Consider the following 17963-nt stretch of genomic DNA (forward strand, 5'->3'; position numbering starts at 1 on the left):
TCTACTCCACCAGTCAATATTATTGCTATATACTTGGTACTCTTTTACAGGGTATTTCTTACAATATAGAATCCAACCCCTTGTAACTCCTAGGGTCTCCATATTTATAGGAGAAAGCACCTGGGAGTTGGTAAGAAGGTCATCCCGTGACCTTCTTACCTATCATGTCAACTCTGTGACATTCATGATTAATTCCTAAACCTGACACATAAGTGTGGTCAAATCAATAGGTAAGGGGATACTGGGCCGCACGGACGAACCCAGTCGTGGGTGTCTGAATACGCATGTTCACGCTGCGTGTCCAAGAAGTCAGGGATATATCAGACACATGATGTCTGATATATGCACGTTTACCTTGCGTGGTTGACTTTATAAAGAGTCACAACCTCCAACTCTAGCTCGTACCACGAGCTGGATGCTTATCTCGACCTGCGGCCTTCAGAGTCCAGACTCAGTCCTTCAGCAATCTTGGCGAACCCTTGGGCTACCTCGAGCTAAAGAGGTAGGATCTTATGATGGCAGCTCCGGTCTTGGGGATGTCCACGTGGTAGTCATGATTAGGCTGTATCTCAGCTCGCTAATCAGCCCGTGGGAAAATCAGGGCGTACAGTAACCAATTTACAATTTATCTTTTAATTAATTAATTATCTTATTAATGAAAATATCAAAAATTAACTTTTGAATTTTCCATTAATTAATTAAATAAATAAATAAAAGTGAAACATTTATCTCTGATGTTTTACACTGCTCACGCCACACACAGTCCAAGAACTGTGTGTGTCATGTAGCACCCTATAAATTAGGGATAGTTGATTTTTCCACAATTATTTAGTTATTTATTCAAACTACCTTATCAGATTAAATCCAACAACTTGATAATTAATTCAAATTTGAATTAATTATCTTTTTAACTAATTATCAAATATAATTAATTATTTGAATAAATATCAATCTTTTAAATTCAAATCCAATTGGAACTTATCAGATTATTATCTCTCACTCAAATAAAGATATTTAATTAATTCTACCAATTAATTAAAATCAATTTTAATTAATACTAATTTCAAAAATTAAATATAAATTTTATTATAATTTCAAAAATTATAATTAATTAATTATTTAATATAATTTTGAAAATTACATACTAATTAATTGTTAATTACAACTAATTTGTAATTAATTAATTAAACACTATCATCACATAATTGCATATTTGGCCCGAAGAACAAATTTCTTCTTAAATATGTCTTTTCACCATTTTACCCTTTATATCAACTATTGCCTTGAATAGTGTTGATAGAGTTGTTGTGGGGACTTATGGACCTATAATTCCAAGCTCCAATAAATTTGAGATTATTAATTAAACACTTTAATAAAATAATATTAATGTATTAATCTCATGATTACTCCACTACAAATATGAGACTGCACTCTTGTAATTATAGACATTTCATTTACTGAGTACTTTATAATAATAAAGTGTCCATTGATACATCATTACATACAAATTAACTCTCTAATAATGGTTCATAATTAACAGAAAATAAAATTACCTTTTTACCCTTTTAATTATATCGTGTTTCGTTAAGTACCATTAACTTTGCTAGTGAAGGTTAATTCATAACTAAATTATGAATTTGAACTTAATAACCTTTCAGTCCCAAAAGTCAACCCTTAATAGAACCCGTATTCAATCTCTTACGAGATGGTGTAGATTTCATATTTGTATACTATGTCCCCAGCCATTTACATTAATAAGTTTCCAAAACAAAAGTTTCTAACCTGATCATTCTGACAGACCCTAACGAGTGAATCAAAAAACTCATATAACATAAACAGGAGTTCATAGTAACTTTAGGATTAAGATCTATTTGTATATGATCATCAGTTGATATATTTAATTAATACTTCGAAATGGTATTTAACTAAGTATTAATAAACATGTCTGGTCTAGTTCTATATATTCTCTAATATATAAAGTACATCCATTAAAATGTCCTACTATACTAGTAATCCGAATCTAGATCACATGTATTCATAATACTAGTGGACCGTACTTGCAGTAATTAATCTAAAGATTCCATAATTTTATTTTACTGCAAACTATTCTAGTTCATTTATCTCAAACACAATCCTTCTGTACTAATATGTGGTTGAGATCACATATATGAACTTAGAAATTTTTTTTTATATTTACTTAATAGTATCACAGAATAATATAGTCCATCAAATATATGCATAACAAATTCAATTTATTTATTTATTTCTTAAGACAATGTCTACTACATATGCTTTCAGAGCACAATTCCCAACAATGTTGAACTTCAACTAGGTACCCATAGCCTTCAATAGGCCTCCCCATAATTTAGAGATAAATGTAGGGTCCTGATCTGACACTGTAGAATTCAGACCCATGGAGACGTACAATCTCCCTCACATACAGTTCAACATACTGATCCGTAGTAAAAGTTGTCCTCACCTATAGAAAGTGAGCTGACCTGGTATACCAATCCACAATCACCCATACTGAGTCGTGCTGACCCACCATCCTAGGCAACCTAACCACAAAGTCTATGGTGATATCCTCCCATTTCCATTCGGAAATACCCAATGGCTGTAACAACCCTACTAGCCTTTAGTGTTCAGCTTTCACTTGCTGACATGTTAGACACTTAGCCACATATTCAACCACACGTTTCTTCATTCCGGGCCACCAATATAAAGATTTTAAATCCTGATACATCTTTGTGGTGCCTAGGTGCAGGAATATGGAGTGGTATGAGAGTCGTCCAGAATCTTTCACATGTTATCATCATCCATTGAAACATATATTCGATCCTTATGTCTCAAATTTCTATCTGAGAGATGATAAATTCCTTAGCCACTCCAGCTAGGATGTTGTAACGCCTTACTACCTTAGAGCCGTTACTAAGTGAGTTTAAAACAGAAATTGTGCAACTAACTGACTCTACGAGGTTTCTAAAACCAAAAGTGTGACTTGATCAGAAGTTAAGGCTGTAGTTTTTGAAAATGTTTAGTTTCATTGAAAACATTAAGTATCAAACATCCGGGATCCCAAAATAAGGTTTACAAAATATTTACAACTCAAAAATAGATTTACACTTGATTAACTATCAAAAGAATAGGTTAATACAGCCATAATCAAAACACCCCCAACCAAAGCAGTCGGGCAGGCCGAACATGTACGCGTCGCCCCCACGCTCTCCATACTCATGGCCGGTTGACTGACTCCTTACTTTTACCTGCCACACAGAGCACCCGTGAGCCGAAGCCCAGCAAGAAAACTCATACAGTATATAACATATGCATAAAGTATAGCTGACATATAATCCACTGATAAATAGGAAAACCATCAGACTGAACAAGCACGGCCATGCCGCCCCAGAGGCCTTACCAAAGCCTGAGGTCTCGGTCCTTACCGTAAGGATAACTCATGTATCCATTGGGTCCCACCCTGGCTATAAGCACTCCATGTGCTAAGTGTTACTTCTAGCCCCAAGGCCGTTCTCGGCCTTCACCGCTCTCGGCCTTAGCCGTTCATTTCATTATAATCACACATATAGTACATTTCGAAATAATCATGCAAACATATAATAATTCATTTAAGGTTATACATTCGCACATAATACAATCTAGGGCCATGCCCTGCAATAACACTGTGGGCCCATGCCCTGTTCTCGGGTGTTACGGTTTTCTTACCTTTCAATTCGATAGCTTTGATCACCTGACTCCTCGAGCACGATCCCACTCGAGCCCTAGCACTCACCTAAGAAAAATCCATAAGTCAAAGTCATTACCAAACCTCAAGTCCAAAACCTAGCCTCGGGACCAATCCCGAGCCCCCGGGAAGTCCTAGATCCACAAAACAAGGTGGTGGAATCGAGCCCCGAACCCTAGGTCAAAATCCCTCAACAAAAGCCCAAAAACCCCTTTCTGTGAACAGTGCAGCGCTACAGCGCTCTAAAGAGGGCGCTATAGCGCTACATGCAGAACCACACATCCCCAGAAACAGGGCCTAGCGCTACAGCACCCAAAGACTAGCGCTGTAGCGCTAGTTGTAGATAGGCCACACCCAAAAATCATTTCTGCGATTTCCTTCAACCATTTCAACCCCAAACTTGTCCAAATCTTTCCCAAACCCAAAAACACACTTATCAACACCTCACACTCATCCCAAGCATCCCAAGAACTCATAACCCAAGCTCAAGCAACCCAAAACTCAAGATCTACCATAATGAACCCTAAACCCAGAAATTCAGTCAATCATCATAGTTAAGGACTTAGAAACCATACCATGGATGGAAATTCGACCTTAAGTTGAACCCTAAACCTCCTTAGCCTCCTTCTCAATCTTGGCCTGATTTCCCCAAAAAACCCCCATCAATTCAGCTTAATTACACAGCTCAAACCAGTCAAACCCTAAAACTAAAATTTCTAAAACTTACCTCAATGTTTGATGTGTTCTTGCCAATCCCTTGCCAATCTTCAAGTATAGCCTAGGATCCTTGATGCTCAGCTTACCCTAGCTCACCACTGAGCTTAGCTCCAAGAAAAATGAAGGGAAATGGTGGGAGAACCACAAACCGATCCTTTGAAACAAAACCCCTCTGTTTTTCTCTCTTTTCTTTTTCTTCCTTTTTCTTTCTTTCACAGCCTTATAACTCTTTTCTACCAATCCCACTAAGTATAAAGCTCCATTTAACTTATCTCTAAAAAGCCTAATGACAAAAATGCCCTCCTCCTTAATTCTAAACCTTTAATTATCCATGTAGGGCCATTTTAGTCATTTTACCAAATTCCCACTAATTCCTCAAGTGTCCCTAATAATTTCCCGCTTGCTACCAAATACTTGATTAATCACCAAATATATATCCCTCATTGTTATCCCAAAAATTTGAAAAGAATGACGTGGCGGTGAAATGGACACGTGGCATGAGTTAATAGGGTGATCTGGCTTAGTAATGGCCTAATACATTAGTTAAGGAATGGGACAGAGGGTCAAGCCAAATACGCCCAATCGGAGAGAGTATTTAGACTGGGGGTTGCTTGGCTCAGACCTCAGTTTAAAGACCCATATAATTAAATTGGTGCCAAGACCAAGAAAGTGAAAGGGAGGTATGAATTTTGGTTCAAGATATAAAAACAGTAGGTCCGATCGGACCTAAGCTTAGGGGACCTCTTGTTAAGCTTGGCTCGAATAAGTTCAAAAAGAATAAGGCTCAAGTTTTACTCAAAAGGGGAAAGCCACATAGTGGCCGATCGAGCATACACATAGGAGGTACCTTCGACCATTCAGGTCCAAGGAGGAATAGATGGTGGCTCGGACCACCTTGGTCCGAGGAGAGAAGCCTAATGCCCGATCGAGCATTTGGTTGAGCGAAGGGGTTCAAACCTAGTTGGCCCAAGGAGAAGGGTGTGTGCCCGATCGAACGTGGTCTTGTGGGTACCTTGGACCAATTTGATCCAAGGAGAGGTGGTGGCTCGGACCACCTAGGTCCGAAAAGAGAGGACCAAGGTCCGATCGGACCTTGGTTAGGCGAAGGAAGCTTGGACCATTTAGGTCCAAGTAAAGGGGCATTATGCCCGATCGCACAAGATCTCCCCCGATCGCGCAAGACACCTGCAGGAGCCCTTGGACCATTTTGATCAAGGAGAGGTGGTGGCTCAGACCACCTAGGTCCGAAGAGAGAGGACCAAGGTCCGATCGGACCTTGGTTAAGCAAAGGAAGCTTGGACCATTTAGGTCCAAGGGGCATTATGCCCGATCGCATAAGACCTCCCCCGATCGCACATGACCTCCCCCGATCGCGCAAGATACCTGCAGGAGCGCTTGGACCAAGTTGGTCCGAGGATATGCTAGGAAGAGGATGGCTCGGACCATGTTGGTCCGAGGAGCAAAGTGTAAGGTCATGTTGGACCTCGATTGAAGGAGTCAAATAAGGTGGTCTGAACCACCTTAAGCCAAAGAAGACAACCATTGTGTCCGATCGGACACAATGGGGGAGTATACCTCGAGTGTAGTTGGCCTTTGGTCCAAGGATAGCCATGCGTATGCCACCTTTGACCTACGTAAAGCTTGAAGAATAGCCAACATGCATGAGAAGCTACGTCAAACTGCCCGATACTACTTCAGTGAGAATTGGTCCAAGCATCCGGGAATCACTCAATCCTCACTCGAAATTAGGGATCAGTTATATTTTGAACGTTTATTTTGTAATATAAATATTAGGTAAATAATAGAATATCCCTATCAAAAGGGGATATCAGTTGAGAACCCAGGTCTATAAATAGGGACTTGGGAGGATCGTAAAAGGACTTTGGCAAAATTGAGAGTGAATCTGTATTCTAGAGAGAGAAAGTGTGTTGTTCTTGAGAAAAACCCATTTTTATATTCTGGAGTATCTCACACTGAACAAACTCAGTTGACAAGGTTCATCTGATCTTGAGTGTGAATATAGTAATAAAATCTCTAAGTGGATTAGGCTATTACCGATCATCGGGGCTGAACCACTATAAAAACCTTGTGTTATTTACTTCCGTTCATAAAAAACTGTCTGTTGTCGTTTATAATTCTCTTGAAGGTTGTCGTAGTTGACGTTCTCACGTCGTTGGCTAAATTCACAGTCAACATTTTGGTGCTTTCATTGAGAGCCTGAAGAGAAAACAGACAGTCCCTAAAGCGATATGGCGCCTAAGAACACCACTGCGGCCTCCAAGAGGGCAAGCACCTCCAGGGAGCATGCTAGATCGGAAAATCCTAACGTTCAAGATCGTGAGAATGAGCCTAGGGTCGTTCTTGAGGATGTAGCTCCTGAAGTTGAGGAGCTCCAGGAGACCATGAGCGCGTTCCAGGATGAGTTGGCCCAGTTCAATGCTAGGCAGGAGGCCTTTGCTGAGGAAATGGCCAAGCAGAGACAAGAGATGGACGCTAGGAGCGAGGAGACCCGTCGACAGCAAGAGGAGGCCGACAGGCGACACCGCGAAGCTGCACTTGCTCTGGAGGCAGCTGCGCAGTTGACCCGAGCCAATGCTCAAGCTATGCCTGGGGTGATACCCACTCAAAAAGCAAGGACCATAGAGGCTGGTCAAAAGAAAGCTGATAGACCAGCAAGAGGTGGTGGTAACCCACCTGGTCATGAGGAGGAAGGAGTACGATCACGCACTGCCTCTACCCAAAGGGGGAATTCTAAGACCCCCTCAAGGAGCCATAGATCAGAGACTTCCAGGTCAGGAAGTCATAAGTCTGGCAGTAAGAAAACACCTTCTGAGCAGGGGCATAACAAAGCCCCTCGTGGCAAGGAAACTTCACACTTCAAAGATGGACATGGGCGTGATGAAGGTGACAGTTACCACACCAACCAGTCGAAAGAGAAGAATAATAACCGACGAGAGGGAGATAATCAACCAGCTCAAACGGGGAAGCCACCACGACATCCCAACCAGCGTAATGGCAAAGAGCACGCTCCACCTAATAGACCCTCCGAAAAGACTCGGAGTACGGTGTTCGACCGGTTGGGAAAAAACACTGCTCAGAAGGACCTAAGGGACATCATTGATGACAGAAGGAGGACCGCTCCGTTCGAAGGGCAGGAGCCGATCCGTCCTACTAGTCGGGTAGAAATACTTGACGTGGATGCGCTGGATAGGAGTGCCCGACCTAGCGGTCCCGAAAGTGCGTCCCCAGCAGTGGCCCCAGCCATCCAAGCCCAGCTTGATGCTTTGACGGCGGCAGTACAAGGTTTATCCAAACAACCAGTTATTGATCCAGTAGACCACAGAAATGGTAGCCCTTTTTGTGCTAGAATAAGAGCAGCCCAACCACCAAGGAAATACAAGGCGCCGATATTGCCAGTTTATACAGAAAAGGCAGACCCGGTGAGACACGTTGGGAAGTTCGAAGATCAGATGGAGCTGCTTGGGGTGAGTGACGATTACCGCTGTAGAGTCTTCCCCACCACCTTGTCAGACACTGCCCAAGAGTGGTACTGGAAGTTCAAACCCGACTCCATCACCTCTTGGGAGAGCTTTAGGAAGGAGTTCTGCAGGCAGTTTAGCACTGCCCGAACCCCTCCAGTTTATGCCAACCACTTGGTGGATATTAGGCAAGGCAAAGATGAATCTCTCAAGAACTACATACAGAGGTTTATGAGAGAAGCCAATCGGGCTACCGCTGTTGGAGATGAAGGGAAGATGGTTGCGATCTCCTCGGGTATTATTTATCGAAGTCCTTTGTGGGACAGCATTCACCGCCATCCAATTTCAACTTTACAACAGTTCTTGGACCGTGCAGATAAGTACATGAAGTTGGACGATGCCATTGAGAAAGGAGAGAACGGGTTGAACAACCCAAGTGGATCGGGGGATGCTCCAAAGGATAGCGGAAATGATCAAGGCGGTAGTAAGAAACGTGGGAATAACGGGTCTGACCACCGCAGTGAGAAGAAAGCTAAGTCTGGGTCGAATGACAAACCCACGAGGTATGAACCTCGATTCACCAACTACACTACTCTTTCGGCAACCCGAGCGGAGATCTATCTAGCCAGCCATCAGGAGGTCCCTTACCGAAGGCCCCCTCCAATCAAGAAGGAAATGAGTAAGAGGGATAAGAACAAGTTCTGTCGTTTCCATGGAGACTATGGTCATGACACGAACGAGTGTAACCACCTTAAGGATGAGATAGAGTTTCTCCTCCGTTCGGGGAAACTAAAAAAATATAAGGCAGAGAAAACCCAAGGAGAGGGAAGCAACAATAATCCTGGGTTCAAGCGACAACGGTCCCCACCTTTGCAACCTGAACCTGTGGACTTCACACTAGATACAATATGTGGAGGACCACATCTTGCGGGTGATAGCAGCAAGGCGAGGGAAAGATATGCTCGCACCCTTCGTCATGAGTTGGAGGCAGCGTCCACATCCGAGGTTATGACGATGGAGGAGAGACCATCAAAGAACCCAAGGTATGAAAGTGAGTCCCTCACCTTCACTGAGGAGGATGCCAAACACGTGAGGTATCCTCACAATGACCCTCTCGTAGTGACAGTTCAAATAGCTAACATGAAGGTGAAAAGATGTCTGGTTGATACGGGAAGTTCCGTAAACATTATTTATAAGTCCTCTTTTGAAAAAATGAAGCTATCCATCAATGACTTGAAACCATGCTCTCACGTCATTTACGGGTTTACTGGAGAGGGACTATCACCAGCTGGAACAATAAAGTTGCCAGTCACCACAGGGGAAGCTCCCAAGCATGAAACCGTGATGACTGAATTTTTGATTGTTGACTGCCCGTCTGCCTACAATGTGGTTATTGGTCGACCACTACTCACCAACTTGCATGCGGTAGTTTCAATTTGGCACCTCTCTATGAAGTTCCCGACCAGCGTTGGCGTAGGCTACGTCCAAGGAGACCAAAGGGAAGCTAGAGAGTGTTATAATGCCTCCATAGCTAAAGCAAAGAAAGGTGCCAAGGAAAACAACATGATTGTGTGTGTTGAAGGAGGGGAAGTGGATGAGATGGACGTAGACCAGAGTCTTGTTGTAGTAAACGATGAAGAGGTGTTGAAGGGGTGTGACCAGGAGAGCACTCCCAGTTCGAAAAAGCAGAAGACCCCATCAGGTGATGAAGTCACCAAATAGGGCGTTGCCCAAAGCGAGGAAAGAGATATTGATCCTCGCTTTGGGGATTATGAGAGTGATGTGGGACCGTCCGAGGAATTAGAGGAGGTCCCTATAGATGAGAATAACCCGACAAGAGGGGTCAAGATTGGGAAGAAATTGAAAGCTGAGGTGAGAGCACAACTGATAGAGTTCTTGCGAAGGAATCAGGATGTCTTCGCCTGGTCTCACAAGGATATGGTGGGTATCTCACCAACTGTGATCAGCCATGTGCTCAACGTAGATGAAAGGTATCCAGCGGTACAGCAGAAGAGGAGGTTACTTGACAAGGATCGAGCAAAGGCTCTTAAGGAGGAAGTAGAGCGGTTGAAGGAGAACGGGTTTATTAGAGAGGCATACTACCCAGCTTGGGTTTCAAACCCAGTCTTGGTGCCTAAACCCAATGGAAAATGGAGGACTTGTGTAGATTTTACTGATCTGAACAAAGCATGCCCGAAGGATTGTTTCCCTTTACCGAGAATAGACCAGTTGGTGGATGCAACCTCTGGTCACGAGACCTTGTCCTTCATGGACGCATATTCGGGATACAACCAAATCAGCATGCATCCTCCTGATGAAGAACATACCAGCTTCCGAACGGATATAGGGCTCTATTGCTATAGAGTGATGCCCTTCGGGTTAAAGAATGCAGGAGCTACCTACCAGCGCCTGGTGAATGGCATGTTTCGTGACTTAATCGGCAAAAGCATGGAGGTATACGTAGATGATATGCTGGTGAAGTCGAAAGAAGCTGGGGGGCACGTGGGAGACTTAGAGGATTGCTTTGCAATCTTGAGGAAGTATAACATGAAATTAAACCCCCTCAAATGTTCGTTTGGAGTGGGTTCTGGGAAATTCCTTGGGTTTATTGTCAACTCCCGAGGAATAGAGGCAAACCCTGAAAAGATCAAGGCTCTCATAGAGATGAAGTCTCCCACAAGAATAAAGGAGGTGCAAAGCTTGACTGGGCGGATTGCGGCTCTAAGCAGGTTCGTCTCAAAATCAACGGACAAGTGCGTCCCGTTTTTTAACCTGCTTAAAGGAGGCAAGAAGTTCGAGTGGACCGCAGAGTGTGAACAAGCTTTCCAGGCGATAAAGGAACATTTGGCTCAACCTCCTGTTCTTTCTAAACCAGTTGATGGAGAGGACCTACTTGTATATCTAGCAATCACGGAACACGCTGTTAGCGCTGCTTTAGTACGTGAGGAGGATAAAGTGCAGCACCCAGTGTATTACGTTAGCAAGCGTTTGATAGGAGCAGAGTCCCGATACCCCATGATTGAGAAGTTGGCTTACTGCTTGGTACTTGCATCACGAAAGTTGAGGCCGTATTTCCAAGCACACCCCATCAAGGTCCTCACTGACCAGCCTCTTCGCCAAGTTTTGCAAAAACCAGAGTCGTCTGGTCGGCTACTTAAATGGGCGGTCGAGCTAGGCCAGTTTGAAATCAAGTACCAACCAAGGACTGCTATTAAGGGTCAAGCCTTGGCGGATTTCATCGCTGAGTGTACCGGAATCGTTGAGGTCCCTAACCAACAGGAGAGTGTTACTGGGTTAAAAGAAGAAGTTCCTGCTTGGCAACTTTTCGTTGATGGATCGTCGAACGAGCACCATTCAGGAGCTGGGATTATACTAGTCACACCAGAGAAGCACCGAATTCATTGTGCACTGAGGTTCGGATTCAATGCTTCTAATAACGAAGCAGAGTATGAGGCCCTCTTAGCAGGCTTGCGACTGGCTAGAGATGTACGTGCCCGGTCGGTGGAGATAAACAGTGATTCCCAATTGGTGGTTTATCAAGTATTAGGGGAATACCAGGCGAGGGGCCTACGCATGGTGGCATACTTAAACAAAACTAAAGATTTACTAGCCCAGTTCGAGGAGTATACCATTAAGCTAGTACCAAGGGAGCAGAATTCCAATGCTGATGCTCTGGCAAAGCTTGCAAGTGCGAAAGATGCCGAAACACTGGATATAGTTCCAGTAGAGTACTTGGCAGAGCCAAGTATTGATAGAAAAGAGGCCATGCCGATTACGATAGTCGACACCTGGATGACTCCCATCATTGCTTACCTTGAACATGGGACGCTCCCAGATGGTCGTAATGAAGCAAGAAAAGTTATGAGGCAAGCTGCTAGGTACACCATGGTGGATGGAGTGTTATATAGGAGAGGATACTCCTTACCTCTCCTCAGATGCATAACCCCCGACCAGTCAAAGAGCTTATTAGCTGAAGTGCATGAGGGGTTTTGTGGAGATCATGCTGGGGGGCAGAGTCTATCTAAAAAGATCTTGAGGCAAGGATTTTTCTGGCCTACTATGAACGAAGACTCTATGGAATATGTGAAAAGGTGTGACAAGTGCCAAAGATTTTCTAAGGTACCCAGAGCACCACCAAATCTTTTGAAGCAAATGCAAAGTCCGTGGCCTTTTGCAGTATGGGGCATTGATTTGATCGGGAAGTTACCCAAAGGAAAGGGAGGAGTGCAATTCGCTGTGGTTGCAGTAGATTATTTTACTAAATGGACTGAGGCCGAACCATTAGCCACGATTACATCGAAGAAAGTGTTGGACTTTGTTGTTAAAAATATAATATGTCGCTATGGTCTACCTAAAAAGATAGTGTCTGACAATGGCACCCAGTTTGACAGCGACATATTTACCGATTTTTGCACTCGGCATGGCATCACCAAAAGTTTCTCCTCGGTGGCCCATCCTCAGGCCAATGGGCAGGTTGAAGCAGTGAACAAAACATTGAAGGACACTTTGAAGAAGCGCCTGGAACAAGCTAAGGGTGCTTGGGCAGATGAGTTACCAGAAGTCCTTTGGTCGTATAGGACTACCGCTCGGACGGCAACTGGCCATACCCCATTCTCTTTAGCATATGGGTATGAAGCCATGTTACCTGTGGAGATAGATCCACCCTCTCATAGAAGGACCGTTTACAACCAAGAGGAGAACCATCAGTTGTTGACAGAATCATTGGACTTCCTCGAAGAGAGAAGAGAGGAGGCAAGCCTCAGAGTAGCAGCTCATCAACAAAAAGTGGCACGCTACTTCAATTCCAGAGTGCGAGATCGAAAGTTCCAGGTTGGAGATTTAGTCCTAAGGAAGGTGTTTGTTAGAGACCCAGCAGCCGGTGTGCTAGGACCGAACTGGGAAGGACCATATCAAATTGAACAGGTCTTACCGCCCGGCACTTACAAGCTTGCTCGATTGAATGGGGAGCTAATCAGAAACTACTGGAATGGCGAGCACTTGAGAAAATATTATCAATAAATACTACTTGCAGAGTAGTAGCTTTGTATCAAGTGCTTAACTTGTTATTTAAGTTTTTTGTTTGTGAACTGGTTATTTGCTACCCAGTCACATTATTTTGAACAATGTTATTTTGTTTGGAACTCGTTGTTAGACACGTTTTGTCATTTATTATTACGAGTAATAAAAGAGACCACACGCATTGTGGTCGTACCTTGCTACAAACTTTGCATATGTGTTGATTATTTTTGTTGGGCAGTGTTCAACTGTCATAATAATTTAAACAAAACAGGTCTTTTAAAAACTAATGTACTGGACAGTGTTCAACTGGTCGGTATCATAATATGGAGGACCAACGTTTAGATAATATTTATGTAGTGGTCAACTACTGATATATTTTCGTGTATTTCATGTGTTTCACGAGTAGTAACTACTCGAACAAATCCGATCAAGTAGTAAGTGATCAAGGATTTATCCACCCTCAATCACTTGGGGGGCACATAGGGTATACTGGTATGTATTTCAACACAGGCAATAAGAGCACGAGCAAATATGTTTGTTTTTGGGCTGACTTAAGCTAACTTGTTTTACAAAGCTTAAGTAACTTAGAATTTTTCAAATTCTAAGTTAAAAACTGATATTCGTGTAACAAGACATTTACGCTCATAAAAAGTTAGAGCAATAAGAGCATGAGGAAGTATATTTGGTGTGAACTTATGGAATGGTAAAAATTTCTAAGTTAAAAAACTAAATTCTCATGTGAAATTAAAGGCATCCAAAAACTTTGCTATGCACAATAAAAACTTAGAAGTTTGAAATTGTCAGCAAGGAAAGAGTAAAGTGCTAAATGTCAAAATAGCTCACTAGTTCGAGCAACAAAATACAAAGTAAAGTAGACTGTGATGAACTACGAGAGGGAGTCACAGGCGAGCTCCTCTAGAGGGTTGATCGACTCCCTCCTCTGCATCAGATGCTCCTCTCGCTCGAAATGATATAGCAGAGCACGTTGGGGCGAGTGCAGGAGGGTTAGCAGCTTCTTCAGCGGCTCTTGCTTCACATCTGGCAAGATCCTCTGCTTGGGCCTCCTTGGGGAAACAATCAAGATTAAGAGGCTTGTTCAGCTTCCAGACCTTATAGAAGCAGTCAAAACTGGCATCCTCAAAGCGAATCAAGTCAAGCTCTTTTTCTTGCTTCAGCTCTTCGTTCTCGCTAATCAACCTCTCATTGTCTCGAACTAACTCTTTAATATCAAGGGATTGCTTCTCCAATTGAGTTGTCAAGGAAGCATTGTTTTGAGCCTGCTTTTTGAGAGACTCGTCCCGTTCAGCTATAGTTCTCTCTGCTTGCTCCAGCTTGGACCTGGCCTCCACCAGTTGATCGTCCTGCACCTTGATCAGCTCCTTGTAATCTACGGCTCGAAGCTGAGCATGACCAATGGTGACAAGTGACTGCATGAAAGACAAAAAGTTAATACAAGTAAAAATACTAATAACAAAGTATCTCGAGGAAAAATGCTTACCTTCATCAATTGAGCGAGTCCTCTCTTCAAGACAACTTCGACACTAAGTCGAGGGTAGGAGTCTAGGCTTTGAAGCGTCGATGCATCACGGCCAATATCCTCAAGAAGCCCCTTGCCCAGGTCGCTAACAGCACGAAAAAGCTCACTCGAACTACCCTGGTGAGTAGGAGTTAGGCTCGCAGAAGGAGGAAGGGAAGAGGGGGTCAATGGCGGAAGTGTAGTTGGTCCCCCAGGTTGCCTCCCTTGACTTGGCGGTACTACCTTCTGAATCTTCTGTGGAGGCGTAGAGCCACTTCCATCACCAGTTTTCCTCTTTGAAGCAACGCAATCTCTGAACATGTCTGAATCTGCCAAGGATGAAAAAACAAGATTGTTAGAGAAATAAACATAATGAAACATATGCAAGTGTATACTACAATTGTGATACTCTCTAATTACCAATTATAAAAAATATGCCTATTTTCACTAAGCATGTGTTACCTGCGTTGAAGATCTGATCAAGGAACTCATCCTCGTCGTCCAAGGATGAGCTAAGTTCCCCTTCAACCTGGATAGCTTTTCCTTTCCCAGGTTGAGCGGGAATAGTAGATCTACGCTGAGGATCAGGCTCTCTAATGACTAAGTCGCCAGGTCTACGGGAAAGCGGAGAAGGCCCAGGAGAATGCCGATCAGTCATTTGCTCTGTGCCCTCGGTAGACTGACCAGGCGTGTCGTTCTCCCCGGTGGTACTTTCCACCACCAGATCCTGCTCACATGGCACCAGACTCACCATCTGGAGAAGGTCCAACGTGACCAACTTTTTTACATCCTTCTCTTTAAGACTCATGTTAGCCAATTTCTTGGCCCGCCTAAACATCCCTTCAGTGGGCAATGGTCGCTCGAACGGACCCGAGCGCGTAAAAGCCAAGTTGTTGGCCTCAATATCCAATGTGAGGAAGTATTCCTTATGATATTTCCCGGCGTTTGACTTATGGGAGATGCCATTGAGATATGTAACCCCCCTATGCCTGTGATAGAAATGGAAGAAACCTGAGTTGTTATGAGAAGGGTTGGTCCGAAGATCAAACAGGTAATGCACCTCATGAGGGGTGGGCTCGTCCCAACCATTCAGAAAATAAAGAATATACAGCGCAGAGAGTGCCTGTATCCCATTCGGCGTGATCTGAAATGGGGAGATGTTGAAGTAGTCTGCTACGGACCGGAAATAGATGTGCAGCGGGAGTGTTGCTCCAGCTTGTACATGGTACCTGGACCAGGCACAGTACCTTCCACCGGGCCTATTGGCTCTTTGATGCGAGCCCGGACACGTCATGTTTGCCCCACTCAAGCCTAAAGCTTCAATGTGTTTCTGGAATAGAGCGGGATTAAGTTTTGAGGCTTCGGCAACGAACCAGGAGGGTTCTTCTTCTCCCTCATCACGTGGCTTCTGAACAGCCAAATCCAGGATCGCAGTAGCAAATTTCAGAAAAGGCTTTCTTGAAGCTGTGGTAGTGCAGGTTTGATTGCGCTTTACCACCTTCTGTACTGCTCTGCGGGCAACCTGCGGATCGTGTTCCTGAGGGAGCCTGTTAGATTGCTTCACCCTCATCGTCGACTGAGAAGCCTGTCGAAGAAATTGTTCCTCGTGAAGAAGATATAAGGCTGAGCGAGGGAGGATCTGCTTGAAGCGGCAAAGACGATCCTCTGGAGTGTAACCAGTAGACGAGCCTGGTGAGGAATCGCTATTCAAGGGAGTCTCGATTGTTTGCGGGGCGGATGATTCGGAGTCCGTATGATTGTCACCTCCCCTATAGTCAGAGCGATTCATCTGCAAAAATGAATAAAAAATGGGGAGGTGAGTAACCATACAGAAAAAATTCATCGAAAATAAGAATTATTTATATACTTGGAAAATTTTGTCCAAGTTATAAAAATATAGCGCATGTGGAAAAAATAATTTTAATGCCCAAAAGTGCCTAAAAGGCACTTAAAGTATTGAACTTATTAAACTTTGTAGAAGGAGGCATTTTTGGGATTTTCCTATAAGGCTAGGTTCCTTATGTACGCAGTTAACATACAGAGGTTGGTTGCATGTTTGGAAGGAAAAAAGGCCAAAGCCTAAGAAAAGTATGTATGGTCCGATCGGACCACATTTTGAGCTCAGGAGGGAGGTTCTATGCATTCGATCGTACATAGCTTGGCTGGGAGGGCATTCGACCTTACCTCCATGCGAGCCTAACCCCAAAGCGCCTGTGACACGTCCGATCGGACACATTCCAGCCAGGAGACGTCCTGCCTCGCCACCGCACGAGCCTCGCGCAAGCCTCCAGAACGCCCGATCGGGCGTAGCGTGCCCGAGGAGAGGTGTGCACCCTGGTCCCGAGAGTTCGCCTGGTGTGCCTCGTGCCTCCAAAGCTTCTAGCCAGCAGCAACAAGTTAGGTTCGACTGGGCATTGGTGTCTAGGGAAGTTCGGATTTAACTATTAAAAATCTGGGCACTTAAAAGCAAAGGAAGGAGCGTGTGGTCCGATCGGACCACACACTTATCTGAAACTTTTCAAGGCCCGATCGGAAGTGGTTGTCTCACCTCGTTCAGAAGAGATACACGCCTCAAGCTTGAACCATGGTTCATCATCCCCGATCGAACATGGGTTCACCATGAGGACAAAGTGTGGTCCGATCGGACCACTCGCTTATGCCCAGAATTTCTGGGCAAAAAACTATGTAAAAAATGACCCCTAATGGCATACTTTGCCTACCTTGAATCCGAACCAAATAAACAAAGCCCTAAAAATCCCTAGTCTCAAACACATTCCATCATTTACATAAACAAAAAACAAGATCAAAACATATAAGTGAAAGGTTTTCTTCATGTTCTTAAAAACCCATTACATTACACTATCAAAACCCTCAAAACCCATATTCATGTTTATGTCAAAATACCAAAAATGTCTTGAAATTCCTAAAAGCTTAAGGGAAAATTCGGGTTACCCATGCCACAAACCTTATCAATACCACAAGCAAACACATTGAACAAGACATATTCAAAAACTTCAAGAACATCCAAGGGACAAGCATATTCGGCCATGGCATTTTTTTTTTAGAAAAGAAAATGTAGCAATCTAAGAGGCATGGAGAAGAAGACTTACCCAAGGTTGGAGAGCTTTGATTTTGCTTGGAGGATGCTTGAAGATGAGGAGCTCCCCTTGAAGATTGTAAAGTCGGCAAGAGGAGGGAGTCCTTGAGAGGGTTTCGGCCAAGGGAGAAGATGAAGGGTTTTTAGAATATATTTTTTTTGTATGTGTGAAGAAGAGAATGTAAAGTGGGGATATTTGAAGGGAAAAAAGTGGGTTTTTCATTTACTTTTGGACCTTTGATATTCTGGGACATTTTTTCTCCCCACGATCATGGGTGGATTTTTGCAGTGATCGTGGGTCTGCTGCATGAAGATGAACAGTTATTATTTTTCATAATGGCGTCAGCTGAAGAAAAAGTTTATTACGTGAATAAATCATATAATAAACTTGGGGGG

The 17963-nt window shown here is 43.7% G+C and overlaps 1 protein-coding gene across 1 annotated transcript; it reads right to left on the reverse strand.

Moving 5' to 3' along the window:
- Nucleotides 1-13680: 13680 nt before the first annotated feature.
- LOC133825447 (uncharacterized) lies at nt 13681-15278 on the reverse strand. Its single transcript, XM_062258385.1, has 3 exons — nt 15000-15278; nt 14453-14725; nt 13681-14381 (listed from the first exon to the last, which is right to left on the reverse strand). The coding sequence occupies exons 1-3, from the start codon at nt 15276-15278 to the stop codon at nt 13854-13856; spliced, it is 1080 nt and encodes a 359-aa protein (XP_062114369.1). The 3' UTR covers nt 13681-13853.
- Nucleotides 15279-17963: the final 2685 nt, after the last annotated feature.

This window comes from Humulus lupulus, chromosome 3, assembly GCF_963169125.1.
Source record: "Humulus lupulus chromosome 3, drHumLupu1.1, whole genome shotgun sequence".
NCBI lineage: Eukaryota > Viridiplantae > Streptophyta > Magnoliopsida > Rosales > Cannabaceae > Humulus > Humulus lupulus.